Genomic DNA, 17,299 nt, shown 5'->3' on the forward strand with positions numbered 1-17,299 from the left:
TCCGGAAGAGGAAAGCGATGGGAGGGCTCGGGGAGCGGAAGCACCGTCCGCCGGCAGAGGAGGCGGAGGCTGGGCCGCGGTTCGACTTGGCGGTCTGTAGTTGCCGCGGCGGTATGAGCGGTGGGGCCTCGGTGGCTGGCGGCTGGGACTGTTCCCGCAAGGATTGCTTGCGGACCTACCCGGTGCTGCCGGTGTGGGTGGTGGAGGACCATCAGGATGTGAGTACCCGGTGCTGGGCGGTGGGGCGGTGGAATGAAGAGTCGCTTGGGTGGTGCATGTGGAGTAGCTTCGTTTGTTTCTTCCTTGGTTGCTTGCGTTTCCCTTCTCCACAGTGTGGGAGCTTAGTCTGGTAGGTGGAAGCGAAGGGAGGTGTCCGGTGGATCTTTGGTGCAGTGTCCCTCCGGCCCCCCCCCCCCAGTCCTTGTTGGATTTGTTGTGGCAGCTAAGACAGTTACTATCCTGTCTCTGTGGGAGGGACTACATGTACTGCAATTCAGAATTCAGTATACGGTATGAATCAGCCATCAGTTTTCTCATTTTACCACCCAATATTATTGCACTTCAGGGGTTTGCTGTACTGCAAACTGATGAGTTGCCTCATCTCCGATTTTCCCACCTTTGAGAGAAGACTTTCAGCAAGGGATAAGGTTGGGCAGTTGAGAATGACAGTCTTTATATTACAGTGACTAAACCATGTAGAGGTTAGGAAGTAAGCCCTTTCTTCAGTGCGGCTAGGTTAAAAGATGAGCTACAGTTTAAACGATGGTGGGGTCAGTTTTCACTATCAGTTAACTTATAAAACACAAGATGTCTCTCTCCATGGCACCCATGCGTGGTGAGGACATAATACAGGGGCAATGTTCTGCCGAAGAAGAAAGGTATTCTTGGACCTAGGAATTGAGTAAAATAATTAGCGAGAAGATCTTCTATCATCAAGACTTCCTTTAAAGGAATGTGGCAGCAGAACTGTGATTCTTCATCATCTTCTCATGTGGAACACTTCATCTCATAATAGTTACAGTTCATGAGTTCTTGCCACTAGAATTGTTTCTCCTTTGTACTGTTTTCTACCTCCTTCTCCCTCTAACCCAAATTCTAAAGGAATAATAGTGGATCTACTGGTTTTGTTGTAAAAGCTATTGCATCTTTAAGTTCACTAATTGCAGTGGATATATATGTGTTGTTGTAGGTGCTGCCTTTCATCTATCGAGCCATTGGTTCAAAGCATCTTCCTGCTAGTAACATCAGCTTTGTTCACCTTGATTCCCATCCAGACCTTCTTATTCCTGTGAATATGCCTGCAGACACTGTATTTGACAAAGAGGCTCTTTTTAGGTAAGTCCTAGGTACTGTATCAGAATATATTAGGTCTGGGGAGAGCTATGAGGATGATTAAGGGACTTAAACACCTCTCCTATAAGGAAAGACTGAGAGAACTGGGGTTGTTTAGTCTTGAGAAGGCTGAGAGGGGACCTTATTAAGGTCTATAAATATCTGAGGGGTGGGTGTCAAGATGAAGGTGGTGTCCAGTGATAGGACAAGGAACAACAAGTATAAGCTAGAACACAGGAGATTCCGCCTCAACATGAGGAGGAATTTCTTTACTGTGAGGGTGACGGAGCACTGCCGAGAGAGATTGTGGAGTCTCCTTCTCTGGAGACTTTCAAAACCCATTTCAATGTGTTCCTGTGTGGCCTGCCCTAAGTGATCCTGATTTGGCAGGATGATTTGACTCGATGTTCTCTAGAGGTCCCTTCCAACCCTTAAACTTCCTGCTGCCTTTGATTAATAGAGTCATAGAATGGTCTGGACTGGAAAGGACCTCTAAGGGTCATCTCGTCCAACCCACTCTGCAGTAAGCAGGGCCATTCTCAATTAGATCAGGTTGCCCCAGAGCCCTGTCAAGACTTTAGAGTGGATATTGGTATGACTCTGTAGTAGGTATGAACAAAAGCAGTGTCAGTCAGCCTGAAGCTGTGTGTCCTGTCTCTTCATTCTTGCTGAACACTTTTTTTTGATGAAAAAAGTTATGTTTGTATTTGCTATTGTGGTCAAATATTTAAGCCACATATCAAGCCATTTAAGATACATTTACTTTGTTTATTTGTTCTGTAGCATAAAATGTTATTAGGCCAATAGGTAGTTCCTCTGAGTAATAGGACAGCACCCTGAGTGTGTGCTTTATGTCTGAAGAGCTGTGGTTTTAAAACAGTTTTTCTTTCTTCACACTGAAAACTTGACTCTACAATTGAGCTACTATCTCCTGTGAATAGGGAACAGTGAATATGGGAAGTTAAATAAGCTTTTCCTATTAAGACCAATATTTTCACCCAACTTCTCAAGCCACAGAGTGATCTTTGGTATTTGCTTTTTTTCCCTGCTTTAAAATAAGTATTGATTACTTCCATTTTAGGGTGATGATAAAATTATGTAATTGGTATGCAAGTAATTGTATAATTGGTATGCAAGTAATTGTATCCTGCTACTCATAGTTTGTTCAATGAATAAGAAGTTTTGTGGCCTACATCATACACCTAAAAAATGGGGACATTGATAATCAGGGAAGTTGTTATTCTGTAGGTGCTGGTTGACTCTATATGAGATTATATTTTAAATCTTCTTAGAGCAGTCTACAGTAAAATATTTCCTTGAGGTTAGATTGACGTTGTTTGTAACAGTGTTGATGATATTCCTTGTACTTTCCTCTGTGTGAAATAATGAGAGAAGAAGGACAACAAATCAATGTAGTTTATACTCAAAATGCATGAAGCTGATTATAATTTATACTCTTAACTTTTTTAATTCTACAGTAGACATTTTTGGTCTGTCTTGTGGATGACGATTTCCATCTCTTTGTTTCTTTCATGTGAGTCTTAATTTCAGGTGATTTGTCTGAGAACTTTCAAGGTGTGGAAGGTGTTGGTATTTTTAACCAACCCTGTTTTGCTAACAAGAAAAGTAACAGTATTATCTCCAGTCTTTCTCCATTCATTTCAGTGAAGTAAGTATTGAGAACTGGATAATGCCTGCTGTTTATGCTGGTCATATTTCTCAAGTACTATGGCTTCACCCACCCTGGGCCCAGCAGATCTCAGAAGGAAAACATCAATTTTTAGTTGGGAAAGACATATCAACAACTACAATCAGGTAAAGTCTCTGCTGTTATATACTATTTCTGTAGCTTTTAATCAATTTTTTTTCTTCTCTTGGATTAAAAAGAAAAAAATAATTGTATTTTTGCATTCCTTTTTTGGTGAGAGTGGATACAGTTAAAATTGTGCCTTACATTCTTTTTTTATTATTATAGGTAACTCTACCTATTCACATTTCATCTCCCCAAGTTTTAAGTTTATTCTCTTTATTAATGTCAAAAATCTCAGAAAGTAGTAATTTTTGACAGCTGATTTGGGTAACAGAGGGCAGCATTTAGATCCTCTGCAGTCCTCCCTTAGAAGGACAAATCAAACCCTGTTTCCTCTGCTTCCCTTTCATGCTCCAGTCCTCTGATCACTTTAATGGTAAAGGAAAGTGGAATGCTACCATTTAGTTAACAATAATAATTTACTTCTACTAAATCAATATTCATGGCTTTCAGGCCAGTTCTCAAGCACAACTAACAAATAAGCAATCCAAGACAAAATATCCATAGTTTTGCAGTCTCACATGCCACAATATTGATAATACCATGTTAAATTCTGAATTTGGTCTTTAAAATGCAATTCAAAGGCAAATTAATTTCAGTGGTACCTCACATGGACCCTTCATCTTATCGGTTAGAAATCTTTTTGGGCTATCAAAATATATAGAGAGAATTTAAATGTATTGGCTCAGCAATAAAGTAGTATACAAACCTTCAAGTTTAAAACCTCTGTATGAATAGGATCATAGAATGGGTTAGGTTGGAAGAGACCTAGAGATCATCTACTCCAGCCTCCCTGCCATGGGCAGGGATGCCTCTCAGCTAGGCTCAGCTGCTCAGGGCCTCATCCAACCCGGCCCTGAATAATTTTTTTATACATAGTTTTATTACTTTTCTTGCCCATCAATCATCTCTTCACTCTTCTCAGATTCCTGTAAGTGTACATGCTTTTTCCTAATCTCTTTACAAAGATATTGGCCGGAACACCTCTCCTACGAGGACAGGTTGAGGGAACTGGAGTTGTTCAGCCTGGAGAAGAGAAGGCTTCACTGACCTAATATCAGCCTTCCAGTACTTGAAGGGGGCCTACAAGAAGGCTGCAGAGGGACTGTTTACAAAGGCCTGCAGTGATAGGACAAGGGGCAATGGCTTGAAATTCGAGCAGGTTTAGATTGGATATTAGGAGCAAGTTCTTTACCATGAGGGTGGTGGAGCACTGGATCGGGTTGTCCAGGGAGGTAGTTGAGGCCCTATCCCTGGATATCTTCAAGGTCAGGCTTGACAAGGTTCTGTGCAACCTGATCTAGTGGAGAGCATCCCTGCTCACTGCAGGGGGGTTGAACTAGATGATCTTTGGAGGTCCCTTCCAACCCAACCCATTCTATGTATATTAACTGTGAGTTATTGTCAATTGCAGGGTTACAGGTACAGATCATTACTTTTTAAGTGATGGTCTTTATGTCCCTGCTGACCAGCTAGAAAACCAGAAGCCTTTAAATTTACATGTCATTCTCATCAATCCTACTGAAGCATCAAACAGCCAGGAAGAACATGGTGAAGTAGCAGCTGCTAAGAGATTGAAGCTAAATACGGATGACACAGCAAGCACCTCTTCTGCCTCTTCATCAGTGGCTCCTGGTAACCTTGATCACAGCACCCCAAGACTGAAGAAGAAGGATGTACAAAATGCAAGTGCCCCGAACAAGGCAGAAACATTATCAGAGTGCTCAGCTTCAAGCTCTCCCAGGAACAGTGAATGCCCAGTACGGGAAGTTATTAAAGATGTCTGCCAAGTACTGCAGAAAGGGGACCCATATGTCTTAGACATAGACTTAGATTTCTTTTCAGTTAAAAATCCTTTCAAAGAAATGTACACACAGGTAAGCTTTACAATGGAGAGGCCTCTTAGCAGTCACAAGTCCTAGCATTTATATCTGTGGAGAAACTTTCATCTAAGCTCACTTAGCAGATCAACTGATCATGATTAATGAATCATGGTACTAGTTGAAGGAGAGACATGCTAAAGGAGTGTGTGCTCCAAAAAAGTATAACAGTTTAATAAGGGTAGATCCTTACATTTGAAATAAGTATTGTGTGCACATTCAAGATCAAAGGTGGATGGCTTACTTCTTGTTGCTTGAGACATAATAGCTATGCTTGGGCTTCTAAAGGTAACATCCCAAATACTCACAACAAGATTCATCAAGGAGTGATAACAGACTATCAGTTTTTACCCCCAGGAGTGGTAACTTGTGGTAATGTTACTCTTATTTCGTTTGGACTGCTAAGCAGAAGAGCAAACAAAGCAACTGTTGTCTCTAATGCTGTGGCTCTGACCTTAAGACTCTACCTTACATTCTATTTCTAATTTGCTAGCACAGCAAAGGTAGCTTGTCTATATAGAGTCATAAATATATTATCATGGAATCACAGTAAGTCCTCAGAGGTGTAAAGCAGTTAGCAGCTTTTCCTGATGTGAACAGGATTAAGAACTATTAATATACCCTGAAAATTCAGTGTGACATTTGGGCTTACATATTCTGCAACATCGTGGCTTGTTTTGGCATTTAAATCTCTCTTTAACACTGTTTTAACTTGAGCATATGCTAGAGAACATCTGACATTTTTGAGTTTCACCTAGACTGTTGCTTCCTTGTTCACTGTAAAGAAGTGAATACAGTGTCCCTGTAAGCTTCTGACATTCAGTATTTATCATAGAATGTTATGGGTTGGGAGGGACTTCAAAAGATCATCTAGTCCAACCCCCCTGCCAGAGCAGGATCACTTGGAGTTGATCACACAGGAATGCATCCACATGGGTTTTGAATGTCTCCGGAGAAGGAGAGAATGTCTCTGGAGAAGGAAACTACAACCTCTCTGGGCAGGCTGTTCCAGTATTTTGTCACCATAACAGTGAAAAAGTTTTTCCTTATGCTTACATGGAACCTCCTATGCTCCAGGGTGCACCCATTTCCCCTGGACAATGTCATTGGACATCTCTTGAGATGATGATCAATGTCTTCAGATAATTTACAGTGCCAGTTCTGAATTACAAACAGAAGTGTACAGCAAAAGGAAAACCCCATAGGGGTGTTGCCATATAAGAATGAAATTCAATGCTTCTCTTAGGTAAAATACATTCTGAATAAAATAATGGGGAAGTTTTGGGGGCTTTTTCTATTTGGTTGGGTTTTGGGGCAGGGTTGGTGGTGTAGGGTGTTTTTTTTCTTGTGTTTTTAAGGGGGGTTATGTGCTATGATAGGTTCTCAGTTCTAGGAACAACTTTCAGAAGTGGTGCAGTGCACCTTTTTTATACAACATTTCATTTGTAGTTAGTATTTCCCACTATAGGAAATGACAATAATTCCACCCAACAATTTTTCACAAGTTAACACTTGGAATGTAAGAATACAAGGGAAAAACAAAAAGCAAATACGGTTCTCCAATACCAAGAGTATTGGCTTCCACCCAAAAAGTCTAAAATCTAAAACATTGCCCTGAAAGATGTATTTCTGTAAAAACTGACAAATTTATTCTTTCTGCCTGTACTCCTAAAAAATTCGTGGGTGTTCACCTTTGGAATGCTATTAAATAAATAAAATCATTTGTCCTTGATTAATTAAACCTGAATATTATCAGGAACTAGGCATGACAAGCCACTACATTGGTTTACTTGTGAATTTGGCCAACCAGCCTGAAGTCTTTACCTGTCTGGTTTTCATTTACAATCATACTCTGATGGTTTTGTCTGCCTACATCTGCCATCTGAGTTTCACTCAGCATTTCACTGAGACTAGAGTTCAGCGAAATGCATGGTTCATTTCAGAGATTCCAACAGACTGCACTTAGCTTTTAAAGCTGTGTGCTTGAAGTCAGGTTTAAACAACTGCAAAGTGCTTGGCTGAGGCTGTGCAATATTGCTTTTTCAAGCCTCACAGTGTCTTCCTCAGCTGCAGTTACAGAGAACTGTCTGCATTAATTGAGTTGTAGAATGATCTTGGTGATCAACATTTTTTGAAAGAGGGCTTTGAGGATTTTGTTTCTCATTTGAAGAGCCTAATTTTTTGCTTCTTTTGTCTTTTTCAAAGGCAGAATATGAGCTTTTGCAAAAGTTGTACAATTTCAAGAAGCCTCATAGAAATGCAACAGAGGTATGGTATTTCCTTGTGGGTTGTTCAAGTGAGTGATTCTTTTGATTTACCCAATAAAAATGAGTTACAACAAGGAAGGAACCTATGAAAGGTGCTTAACGAAGTGGTCTCAAATTAAGCTATGCAGCACGCTGAATGCTAATCAGGAGTATCTTAGGAGTTCTTTCCTATGAAATATTTTAGTTAAACATCTCAACTACATAAATATTTAGCAAGAGTGTGAAAATTAATTTGAATATACAAGTGGTAATTGACAAGGAAAAAATGAAAACACACTAAGTCGTTTGCAACCTTATTTTTTTAGCTCCATAGGATTTGGGGGGGGGGGGTGGTTGTTGTTTGGATGATTTTTAGGGGGTGGTTTGTGATCTTCTTGGGTTTTGGTTTTTTCCTTCCCTCCAGGCTCTCCCCTTCTTTGCCATAAGTGCTCTTCCTTCATAGTCAGAGCTGTGCTGAGTGCCTAGCTGGTATTTTAGCTATATATTTAAGCGTGGAAAGGCCTTTATTATACTACTGAATGTATTTTTATATGCATTGTATGCTTCTGAATCACAGAATGGTGTTTTGCTGTAGCTACCAATAGTCATTCAGACCATGGAGACAGACATGTTGAAGGTCACTACAGCAAATAATTTCTAACCTTGGTCTTGTTTTTGGAGTCATAATCTCATCTGTATGCTATTCAACACATAAAATTATCACAGTTTAATCCTAATTAGTGTGTGTATATAGAAATGGAGATCTGTGGGAGATTGTCAAATTGATTTTCATATTTCTTATTCAGCTGGCAATGAAAGCAGTTCCCTATTGAAAAGGTAGATAAATATGGAAAGGGTAAACACTTGTGATTTAAGTTCCCAATATGATTTCAGGGCATAAATTATTTACAAAAGCAAAAAAATTATAGGATCAAATTAAAATGGTTAGCAGATGGTTATATTTAGGTGTAGAACTGAACTAGGCAAGATTCATGGGTGGTTTTATAGTGGCAGTCAATTTAAAGGTTTTGAAGGTTGAAAACAGTGAACTTTCTGTTTTTCAAAGTTTCAGATAATATCCTGAATGTGTCAGAGTTCCAGAGTATGGTTAAATACACAATGGTTAAATCATACAATAAGCTGTATCATTGGGAGGTTTTTTGCTTGCTTTTGTTTTTTAGATAGTATAGAGGGAGAACAGAAGTGTCTTCAAGGTTAGTTGCTGGCGATGCTTTGGAAAGTGTCTTATTCATACCCCAGGATAGGATCCCAAAGTTGTACTTCATGAATGATTGATACCTTCTGAGCTCCTTGTAAAAATGGCCCAAAGCTGACATCTCTGGCCTAAAGAAGCAGTAGCTGTTACATGATACAACCACCAGAATCCTAAGAAGGAATTTACATGGTCTTAATTGTTGTCCATCTATTCCAAAAGGCTTTTAATTTCCTTCACACACTGTTGCCCTCAGCATTTTTAATACCAAATATGCCAAGCAGTGCATTTGATTTGATATGTAGGATCTCTTTCAGCAAATATTTGCCTACACAACTGTATTCATGTGTGGAGCCTCACTCCAAGAAGGCTGTCGCATGAATTCCTTGTCTTTTCAGGCATGCAGAGTTGAAAGAACCTCAAAACATCAACAATTGTTTTGTTTTTTTCAGCAAATATTTATTTAATAATACTCTTGGTAAAAAAAAAATAATAAAAAATTCTCCTTTCAATATAAAGATATAAAGCTTGTACTCATCTGAGCATTTCAGTGCTGTAGCAATTAGTCTGACACAGTTTCTTAGCTCTCCCACAATTGTTGTGGGAAAGACAAAGCAAAAGGACCCGATTTATTCTGTGGGTCTAACATTTATTCTGCAGGAATTTGTTCTGTTCCTCTTGAAAAGATAATCTGTTAGTAATGAATCAATACTTGTGGATACCTAACTTCCAAATGGATCACTCATGTCAGAATTCAAGCCATAGGGTAAGCCATGACATTCTTACCTCCTATTTTCCTAACATACTTTTATATGTGCTTATGTAAAGGAGAGCTTGCTGGATTGTGTTGAAAGCCGTGTTCACCAGCTAGAAGATCTGGAAGCAGCATTTGCAGATTTGTGTGACAATGATGATGAAGAGACCCTACAGAAGTGGGCTTCATATCCTGGGTAGGTGATTTCTAAATGCCTCAAAATGAAAACAGTAGTTCTTGAACTGCTTAGACCAGCACTTTGCTAACAAAAGGAGAGAAGCTGGATAGGATCTATGCAAGCCTATCATTTTTTCTTTAGTACTAGAGGAGAGTCAAACAAAATGAAAGGTAGTCTGCTGTCTTCAGTATCATGGTAAGCCTTTTAAGATCATCCTTGTACAGCTGTATGCAAATTCTGTTGTCTGTGGAGGGAGGCAGGTTTGGTGACTACTGACCTGTGTGAAGCAGAGCCCTCAGAAAAGCAAGAAACTAGGGAGGATATGGAAAAGGACTGCTTTGGTGCTCCCAAAGGTTCTGCTTTCTATGGAAAAATGGAAAAAAATGAAAGGCTGTACCTGAGCAAGTGTCCAGAGAACATCTCAGCAGCCTCACCTATGCTTTTCAACTAAATGTTTTCAGCTGAAAAGCAGCAGCACAAATCTGAGGTGTTCAAGAGGGGATTCGACATGGCACTTGGTGCCATGGTTTAGTCATGAGGTCTGTGGTGACAGGTTGGACTTGATGGTCTTTGAGGTCTCTTCCAACCTTAGTGATTCTGTGATTCTGTTGATAGGACATCCACCCCTTTTCTCCATCAAGTGCAGCACTTACTGGCAGACCTGTGTAACAGGGACCGCAAATATTTCCTATCAAATTCATCTGAGTTTGAGCTACAACAGCTTCTCTCCTTATCTGCCCTAAAAGAAGTGCAAAGTGGTCTTGCCAGACACAGGTATTAGTGTAGGGCTCTCTAAGAAAGACCCTAGTGAAACAATACAATAGTACTGATAATAACAAGTGCTCTCTGTTGCAAGAGGACACAGAGGGACCATGATAACTTGTACTTTCTCTCTCAAAAATCACCCAGGGTAAATATATGTGTTTCTAACTGACCTGTGTATGTAACAAGTTCTGGTTTTGTCTTAATTGCAGAATGAAGTCACTTGTTCAACTAGTTCACAGTTTGAAAACCAGGATGGAAAGCCCAGACTATGAAATGGTAGGTGACTAGGTTAAAAAGCACAAAGTTTCCAGAAGCATAGCTTCAACAGGGAAAGAAAAGATCTTTCTTCATTTTCAGACTTGCTTCTTCATTCAGGACTATGTCAGATTTGGGTGGTTTTCTTGGTTTTTTTAATGCCTTATTACTTAAGCAAGCTTTTCTTTTTAAATACTGTGAAATTATATTCTGCTTGTCTGTATTTAGGCAACATTAATATGAGCTTTCCAGAATTTTGATGTTTCAGGCAGCTTCCTGTGAAGGAAGGTTTATTTTCACAAGGGACTGTTGACAGAATGTATAGAACTGAAGTTACCTATTTGTAAAAGAGTTATCATCAAGGGTTATAACATGCTCTGAATTCATATGAGAGGTCCAGTGTACTGTAGGTAGCAAAACAATCCATGCAGCCTCCAGAATATTCTTTGGGTATGACAAGTTTGGGAAAACAAATAAACATCTTACTGCCTGAAGTGTAAGTTACCTGCTGGGCTAGGGATAGTATCTTAGAAAGATTTTTTTACACAGATGAGCTGCATCACTATTCATCAACAGAAATTAAGTATGTTCAATTTACATATAGGTCCATCAGGCAGGTCTGACCTGTGATTATATGGAGCTTCCTCACCATGTTAGCACTGAAGAGGAGATTGAAGGCCTCATACAATCCATTAAAGCTCTACTAAAAGATCTGCCTAAGCCCACACTTGTGACAGTTGCTCGGTAAGGTTATATAGATACTTTCACTCTAAAATCTCAGACTCTGCTTACAAAGCTAAAGGATTCTGTCAATATAGCAACTGGTTGGCACATGCATAGTGTAGTGAAAATGGAGATTTTAAAATGTTAATCATAAGGCACTGACAATATCTGCACAGGTAAGGGAAGGTTCTGCACTGATGGCCACTTACTGGCCTTTAGAATAGCTGGCACAGATTTCAAAAGATAATTTCATGAGCTTCCCCACAGGTTACAGAAAGCCTGTGGTGAGGCCTTGTGTTTGTAGATATTGACAGCTGTGACTGGGGTTCATCTCCACTTTTATTACTTGTGTGTGTTAGACAAAGCTAGTTTGCTCAAGCTGCACGTGCTGAGATCACCCCTTCCTTACTCCCTTGCTCTGGGATTTATGGTAGTACAGACAGTATTTTTATTTTCAGATTTTCAGTGAAACTTCTCATGGAAGTGGTTTTCATCCAATAAGATGAAAGGGGTTTGTGTTCTAGAAAGCTCTAGTAAAGCTTTGGATGGGAAAAAAGTAATGTTTACAGGACTTTAATAGTGTTTTGTCAGGGAGAACAGGATAGCATTTGAGGCCAGGGACCTTGGGGAACCAGGGATTTGTCCTGAGAAAACTTATTTGAAGACCACAACAGCTTAGTGAGCGTTTTGGTCAGCTCTGTCAGGTTGTGTGCTATAGACTAAGTGGTCTAAGTGATGCAACAGGTTGCTAACCATCTCCTCTTGGATTACGAGGGCTTCATTCTGCTCCCCATGCCTATCTTCCAGCTCAGCAAGCTGCATACCCTTCTTCACTGAACGTAAACTCCTTTTTTCTCTAAGTTGCAACCAAATGTCTCTGTTCAGCCAGGTTTGCCTTCTTTCCTGCAGACAGCACATGGGGACAGCCTGTTCCTGCGCTTTTGAGACTTCCTTCCAGAATAATGTCTGTCCCTTCAGGACTGTGTCAGCCAATCACCTAAACAGGCCAAAGTCTGCCTGCTGAGAGTCCAAGGTGGCATTTCTGCTGACACCCCTCTTGTACTTCTGCAACAATCAAGAACTCTGTCATTTAGTTATTGCTGTGGCTGAGATGGCCATCCACCATTACATCACTCTCAAGTCCTTCTCTGTTCACAAACAGCAGGTCCAGCAGGGCATCTTCCTTAGTTGGGTCCCTCACCAGTCGTGCCAGGAAGTTGTTCTGTAGGATGCTGTAGGAACTTCCAGGACTGCTCCCTGTCTGCTGTGTTACACTTCCAGCAGACATCAGGGAAGTTGAAGTCCATGAGGCTAAGGGATTAGTGATGATGAGATTTCTGCCAGATGCCTAAAGAATATTTTATCTGTGTCTTCATCCTGGTTGGGTGGTATATAGCAGACTTCCACCAGGACATGTGCCTTATTAGTCTTCCCCTTGATTATTACCCATAAATATTCGACCTTATCATCACCATCATTAAGCTCAAACAAACAAAACACTCCTTGACATAAAGGGCCACCTCACGACTTCTCCCTTGCCTGTCTCTTCCTTCTGAAGAGTTTGTAGCCATTGATTGCAGCACTTCAGTCATGTGAGACATCCGTATTTCTGTGATGGCCATTAGGTAATAGTTTTTCCATGCACAATGGCTTCCAGCCAGATCCTCTCTTCAGTTGGTCTTGCTGCATTTTTGCAGGGGCAAGTCCTAGTTCCTACCTGGCTGTTCTCAGGTTCTTCATTGGTTACTAACCCATCAATAACCCTTTTGTCTTTGCTGCCACAAGTGTCTCCCATTTCCCACTGACACAGCAGACAGAAACACCTCACTAGCATACCATCCTTCAAATGCTGGTGTGTTGCCCTTGGGCTTACTTCTAGCAAGGCCCTTACCTTTTGAAATCTGGTTTAAAGCTATTTCATGAGCCCTGCTAGCTCCTGGGCTAGGATTCCTTTGCCACTTTGTAAAAGGTATATTTCATCTGTTGCCATCGAGCCTGGGGTCTAATTAATCAACCCATGATTAAAGATCTTAGTCGTGCTCCTGGCACCAGGCTCAGATTCAGGCACTGATTTGCTGACTCTTCCTGTCTATTCCTTCATCACTGCCCACAACTGGAGCGATAGAGGAGAACACTACTTGTGTTCCTGACCTCTTAACCAGAAATCCCAAGGCTTGGAAATCTCTTTTCATTGCCCTTAAATGTCTTGATAATTCATTGCTGTCTACCTGAAAGATTAACAGTGGATAGCAATCTGTTAGGGAAGGAAGCAGTGCCGAGGCCTCATCAGCCTGTCTGGTAAGAGTTGCAGACTCCTGGCAGGTCTCTGCTTCCCTGGCATTTCTCTACCAAAGGAAACCCTCAGGAAGCCCCCTGGACACCAAGATCTAGCTCTCCACTGCTGGCTGGACTGGTTCCGAGGCAGCTGCTCTTGGCAACCAGCAAAGAAATTCTCCTTGTCAACAAGAAATAGTACGGCTTAATACCTGCAGTAAAAGAAAGCTTTATTTCCTGTGCCAGCTGCAGAATTAACATCCACTGTTGCAGAAAAGCCAGAATAAATTATGTAGACTTGACAGGTATAAAATCCAAGAAGTGTCAGCTCTACTTTTGTACTAGTATTTGTTTACAGCTCATTAATAGATAGTGTAAATTATGTTCTATCTTAGGGATTGTAAATACTTGTTTTTCAGGTTTTTCTGCCTGTTTTGCTGGTAGCATTTGAATTTTTCAATCTTAATTTTCCATCAGTCCTTTAATAAGATCATTTGCTTGAATTTCAACTGCCAACACATTCTGTATCAGTCAGAGAGAGAGGAGATTTGGAAGGATGAGTAGGTTAAATTCCTCATCTCCTCCAGACTTTATAGTCGGCTTCAAGGAAACTCTTTACTGCTGAAAGTAATGACCAAAACCACAACAGTATGCTTTGGAAAGGATACTAGGAGGTAGAACTCATCACAGTTTGAATGTAGCTTCAGCCTGTCCACAGGGTATTGCAAGAATACATAATGTGGTGATGGCAGTGATAACTCCTAACACTTTTTCAATTCCTTGTTACAGATCAAGTTTGGATGACTATTGCCCTTCAGAGCAGGTTGACATCATTCAAGAGAAGGTTCTCAGTTTATTGGGTTCAGTGTATGGCACTCTGGATGTGCACTTAGATTACATGAGCACCGCTTCTTTGTGACCTTCCTTTATGCATTGCCCTCTAATGTGGTGGATTCATTTAAGCTCTGGCTGCAAGGGGAAAAATGCTGTTATTCCAGCAGGTGGCACTAGAACTCAAGCTGACGAAGAGCTAGATTCGCGTTGCATTGCTTCTCCAAGTCGGCGGCATCTGAGCTGTTACCTGTTGCCTTGTTCAGACTAGTTTTGTGATTATGTTGATACTCTCTTGCTTGTTTTTTAAAGCGGTGCAAGAGAAAGCAATTATTTTTTGTCCATAAAATGTCCTTTTTTCACCTTATTGGTTTTGTTTGGTTGTGGTTTGGGGATGCTGGGGGTGGTTGTTTTGGTTTTGTTTGGTTGGTTTGGTTGATTTTTTGTATGTAAGAAAAATAAAATCTGAAAATAAATTATTTATATAACAAAATATTTTTTGATGGAGTTTGGTGAGTAACAGACAGGCTCCTGAGTTGCAGTGTACCTTTAAATAAAGTACATCAATAATGCCATTAAGATACTAGGTTTACATAGCTGTCTTTGTTAACTGCTGTGCTTAAGATGACCAGGCACCCCCCACTCATTTCTCTAGAGGAGCTTATGGCTTCTGTCCCATGCACAGAATATAATTTCTATTTATACTCCATTGCATTAATATTGTTTTATTTTGCCTTAGATGGGTTAGGAACTGGCTGGAGGGCCGAGCCCAGAGAGTGGTGGTGAATGGTGCCACATCCAGCTGGCGGCCAGTCACTAGTGGTGTGCCCCAAGGATCACTGCTGGGCCCTGTGCTCTTTAACATCTTTATTGATGATCTGGATGAGGGCATTGAGTCCATCATCAGTAAATTTGCTGACGACACCAAGCTGGGGGCAAGAGTTGATCTGCTGGAGGGTAGAGAGGCTCTGCAGAGGGACCTCGACAGGCTGGACAGATGGGCAGAATCCAACGGCATGAGATTTAACACATCCAAGTGCCGGGTTCTGCACATTGGCCACAACAACCCCATGCAGTGCTACAGGCTGGGGTCAGAGTGGCTGGAGAGCAGCCAGGCAGAGAGGGACCTGGGGGTGCTGGTTGATGGTAGGCTTAACATGAGCCTGCAGTGTGCTCAGGCAGCCAAGAGGGCCAATGGCATCCTGGCCTGCATCAAGAACAGTGTGGCCAGCAGGAGCAGGGAGGTCATTCTGCCCCTGTACACTGCACTGGTGTGGCTGGTTGACGTTGCCCCCTTAAGAAAGGGAATATGGTGGACGGAAGTTGGTAAACGGAAAGAATAATCAAAACTATTTCATTGGTGAAGTGGGAGGAAGCACCTTCTGAACTGGGAGTGAACTGAGCATTTCCAGGACTTTTCTATCAGTCTTGCTTCCGCCTCTCCACGGTGCAGCAGCTCTGTCTTGTGCTGGGCTTTCTGCCAAGGCTCCGGCCTTGAAAAACTGATAAGGCCTGTATTAACTCCTTTCCAATTAACACAAACTGCTTCTAACTTTTTTTCCTCTCTTTTCTCTCTCTTTCTATCCCACTCGGGGGAAAGGGGGGGAGAGAGGGGAGAGCGGAGGTGGGGAACCCCCTCTGCCGAGGGGGGTTACTCTCATTTCTGTGTTACTCTGTTGTATATCTTTGTATATATTGTAGATATTGTAAATTTGTAAATATTCCCCTGCAAATCCTACATTGCTTTGTAAATATAGCTCCACTGCTTTGCTAATTCAGCTTGTGAGTTTTTTTTCCTTTCCCTTCAATTTTTCTTTCCCTTTACTTTACAAGGGGGAAGGGAGGAGGCTTCTTGGCCTTACCCTTCCACCCCACCACAACTGGTTAGGCCACACCTCGAGTACTGTGTCCAGTTCTGGGCCCCTCAGTTTAGGAAGGATGTTGACTTGCTGGAACGAGTCCAGAGAAGAGCAACAAAGTTGGTGAGGGGTTTGGAACACAAGCCCTATGAGGAGAGGCTGAGGGAGCTGGGGCTGCTTAGCCTGGAGAAGAGGAGACTCAGGGGTGACCTTATCACTCTCTACAACTACCTGAAGGGAGGCTGTAGACAGGCTGATGATGGTCTCTTCTCCCAGGCACCCAGTAGCAGAACAAGAGGACACAGTCTCAGGCTGCGCCAGGGGAGGTTCAGGTTGGATGTTAGGAAGAAGTTCTATACAGAAAGAGTGATTGCCCATTGGAATGGGTTGCCCGGGGAGGTGGTGGAGTTGCCGTCATTGAAGGTGTTCAGGAGGAGACTTGATGGGGTGCTTGGTGCCATGGGTTAGCTGTTTGGGTGGGTTGGATTGGTTGATGGGTTGGACGCGATGATCTTGAAGGTCTCTTCCAACCTGGTTTGGTTTATTCTAATAAAGTTTATTCTAATAAAGTTTAAAGTTTATAATAAAGTTTATTTCACTGATGACTGAGATAATAACCCTAATGTGTAGACATTGGCTTGGTACCTTCATTTTTATGTGGTTTTGGGGATAAAAAGTATGCATGCATATGCATGCTGTATTTGTTGAATTCTGTAAGAAGCTGAATTGATCTTTTCTTCAGAAAAAAACCAAACTTCACTGAAGTCAGCAGCAAAACCTTCTGGATCAGATTCTTCCTTATTTCAGCATTGCTGTTTGGAAAATAGCACTTGTAGAATCATATTGAACCTAGAAAGCAATCTGGCTCTGGAGAAAACAGCCACTTTCAGAGGTAAAAACCAAACCACCACCACACAGGAACTGAGAATGAAACTGAAATGGGAAAGAGGAAAATATCACATAGAAAATTATTTTATTATCATTAAGTTTTGCTTGTAATTAATTTGTTAATAGTAGGAGTTGCTCTACAGAGACTCTGTGCACTTAAGAGTTTTTTACTACTTTTGTTGCTATAAAGGCCTATATTGTAAATAATGATTTTAAAATATTTGTTCCAGTAGAATAAATTCCATGACAGATTTGCTTTGTGCTTATGTATTCTGTCACAAAGATGTGGCT

The 17,299-nt window shown here is 41.2% G+C and overlaps 1 protein-coding gene across 1 annotated transcript; it reads left to right on the forward strand.

Annotated features, from left to right (window-relative positions):
• Positions 1–2: 2 nt before the first annotated feature.
• On the forward strand, positions 3–15,190 carry CUNH5orf22 (chromosome unknown C5orf22 homolog). The gene is made up of 9 exons (XM_068160990.1): positions 3–218; positions 1,190–1,335; positions 2,998–3,147; positions 4,557–5,019; positions 7,228–7,290; positions 9,310–9,431; positions 10,388–10,454; positions 11,038–11,177; positions 14,220–15,190. Exons 1-9 carry the CDS (start codon positions 18–20, stop codon positions 14,347–14,349), a joined length of 1,482 nt encoding a protein of 493 aa, XP_068017091.1. The 5' UTR covers positions 3–17; the 3' UTR covers positions 14,350–15,190.
• Positions 15,191–17,299: the final 2,109 nt, after the last annotated feature.

The sequence above is a fragment of the Melanerpes formicivorus genome, unplaced genomic scaffold (genome assembly GCF_026170545.1).
Source record: "Melanerpes formicivorus ecotype bairdi unplaced genomic scaffold, bMelFor1.0.p_v2 SCAF_55, whole genome shotgun sequence".
Classification (NCBI taxonomy): domain Eukaryota; kingdom Metazoa; phylum Chordata; class Aves; order Piciformes; family Picidae; genus Melanerpes; species Melanerpes formicivorus.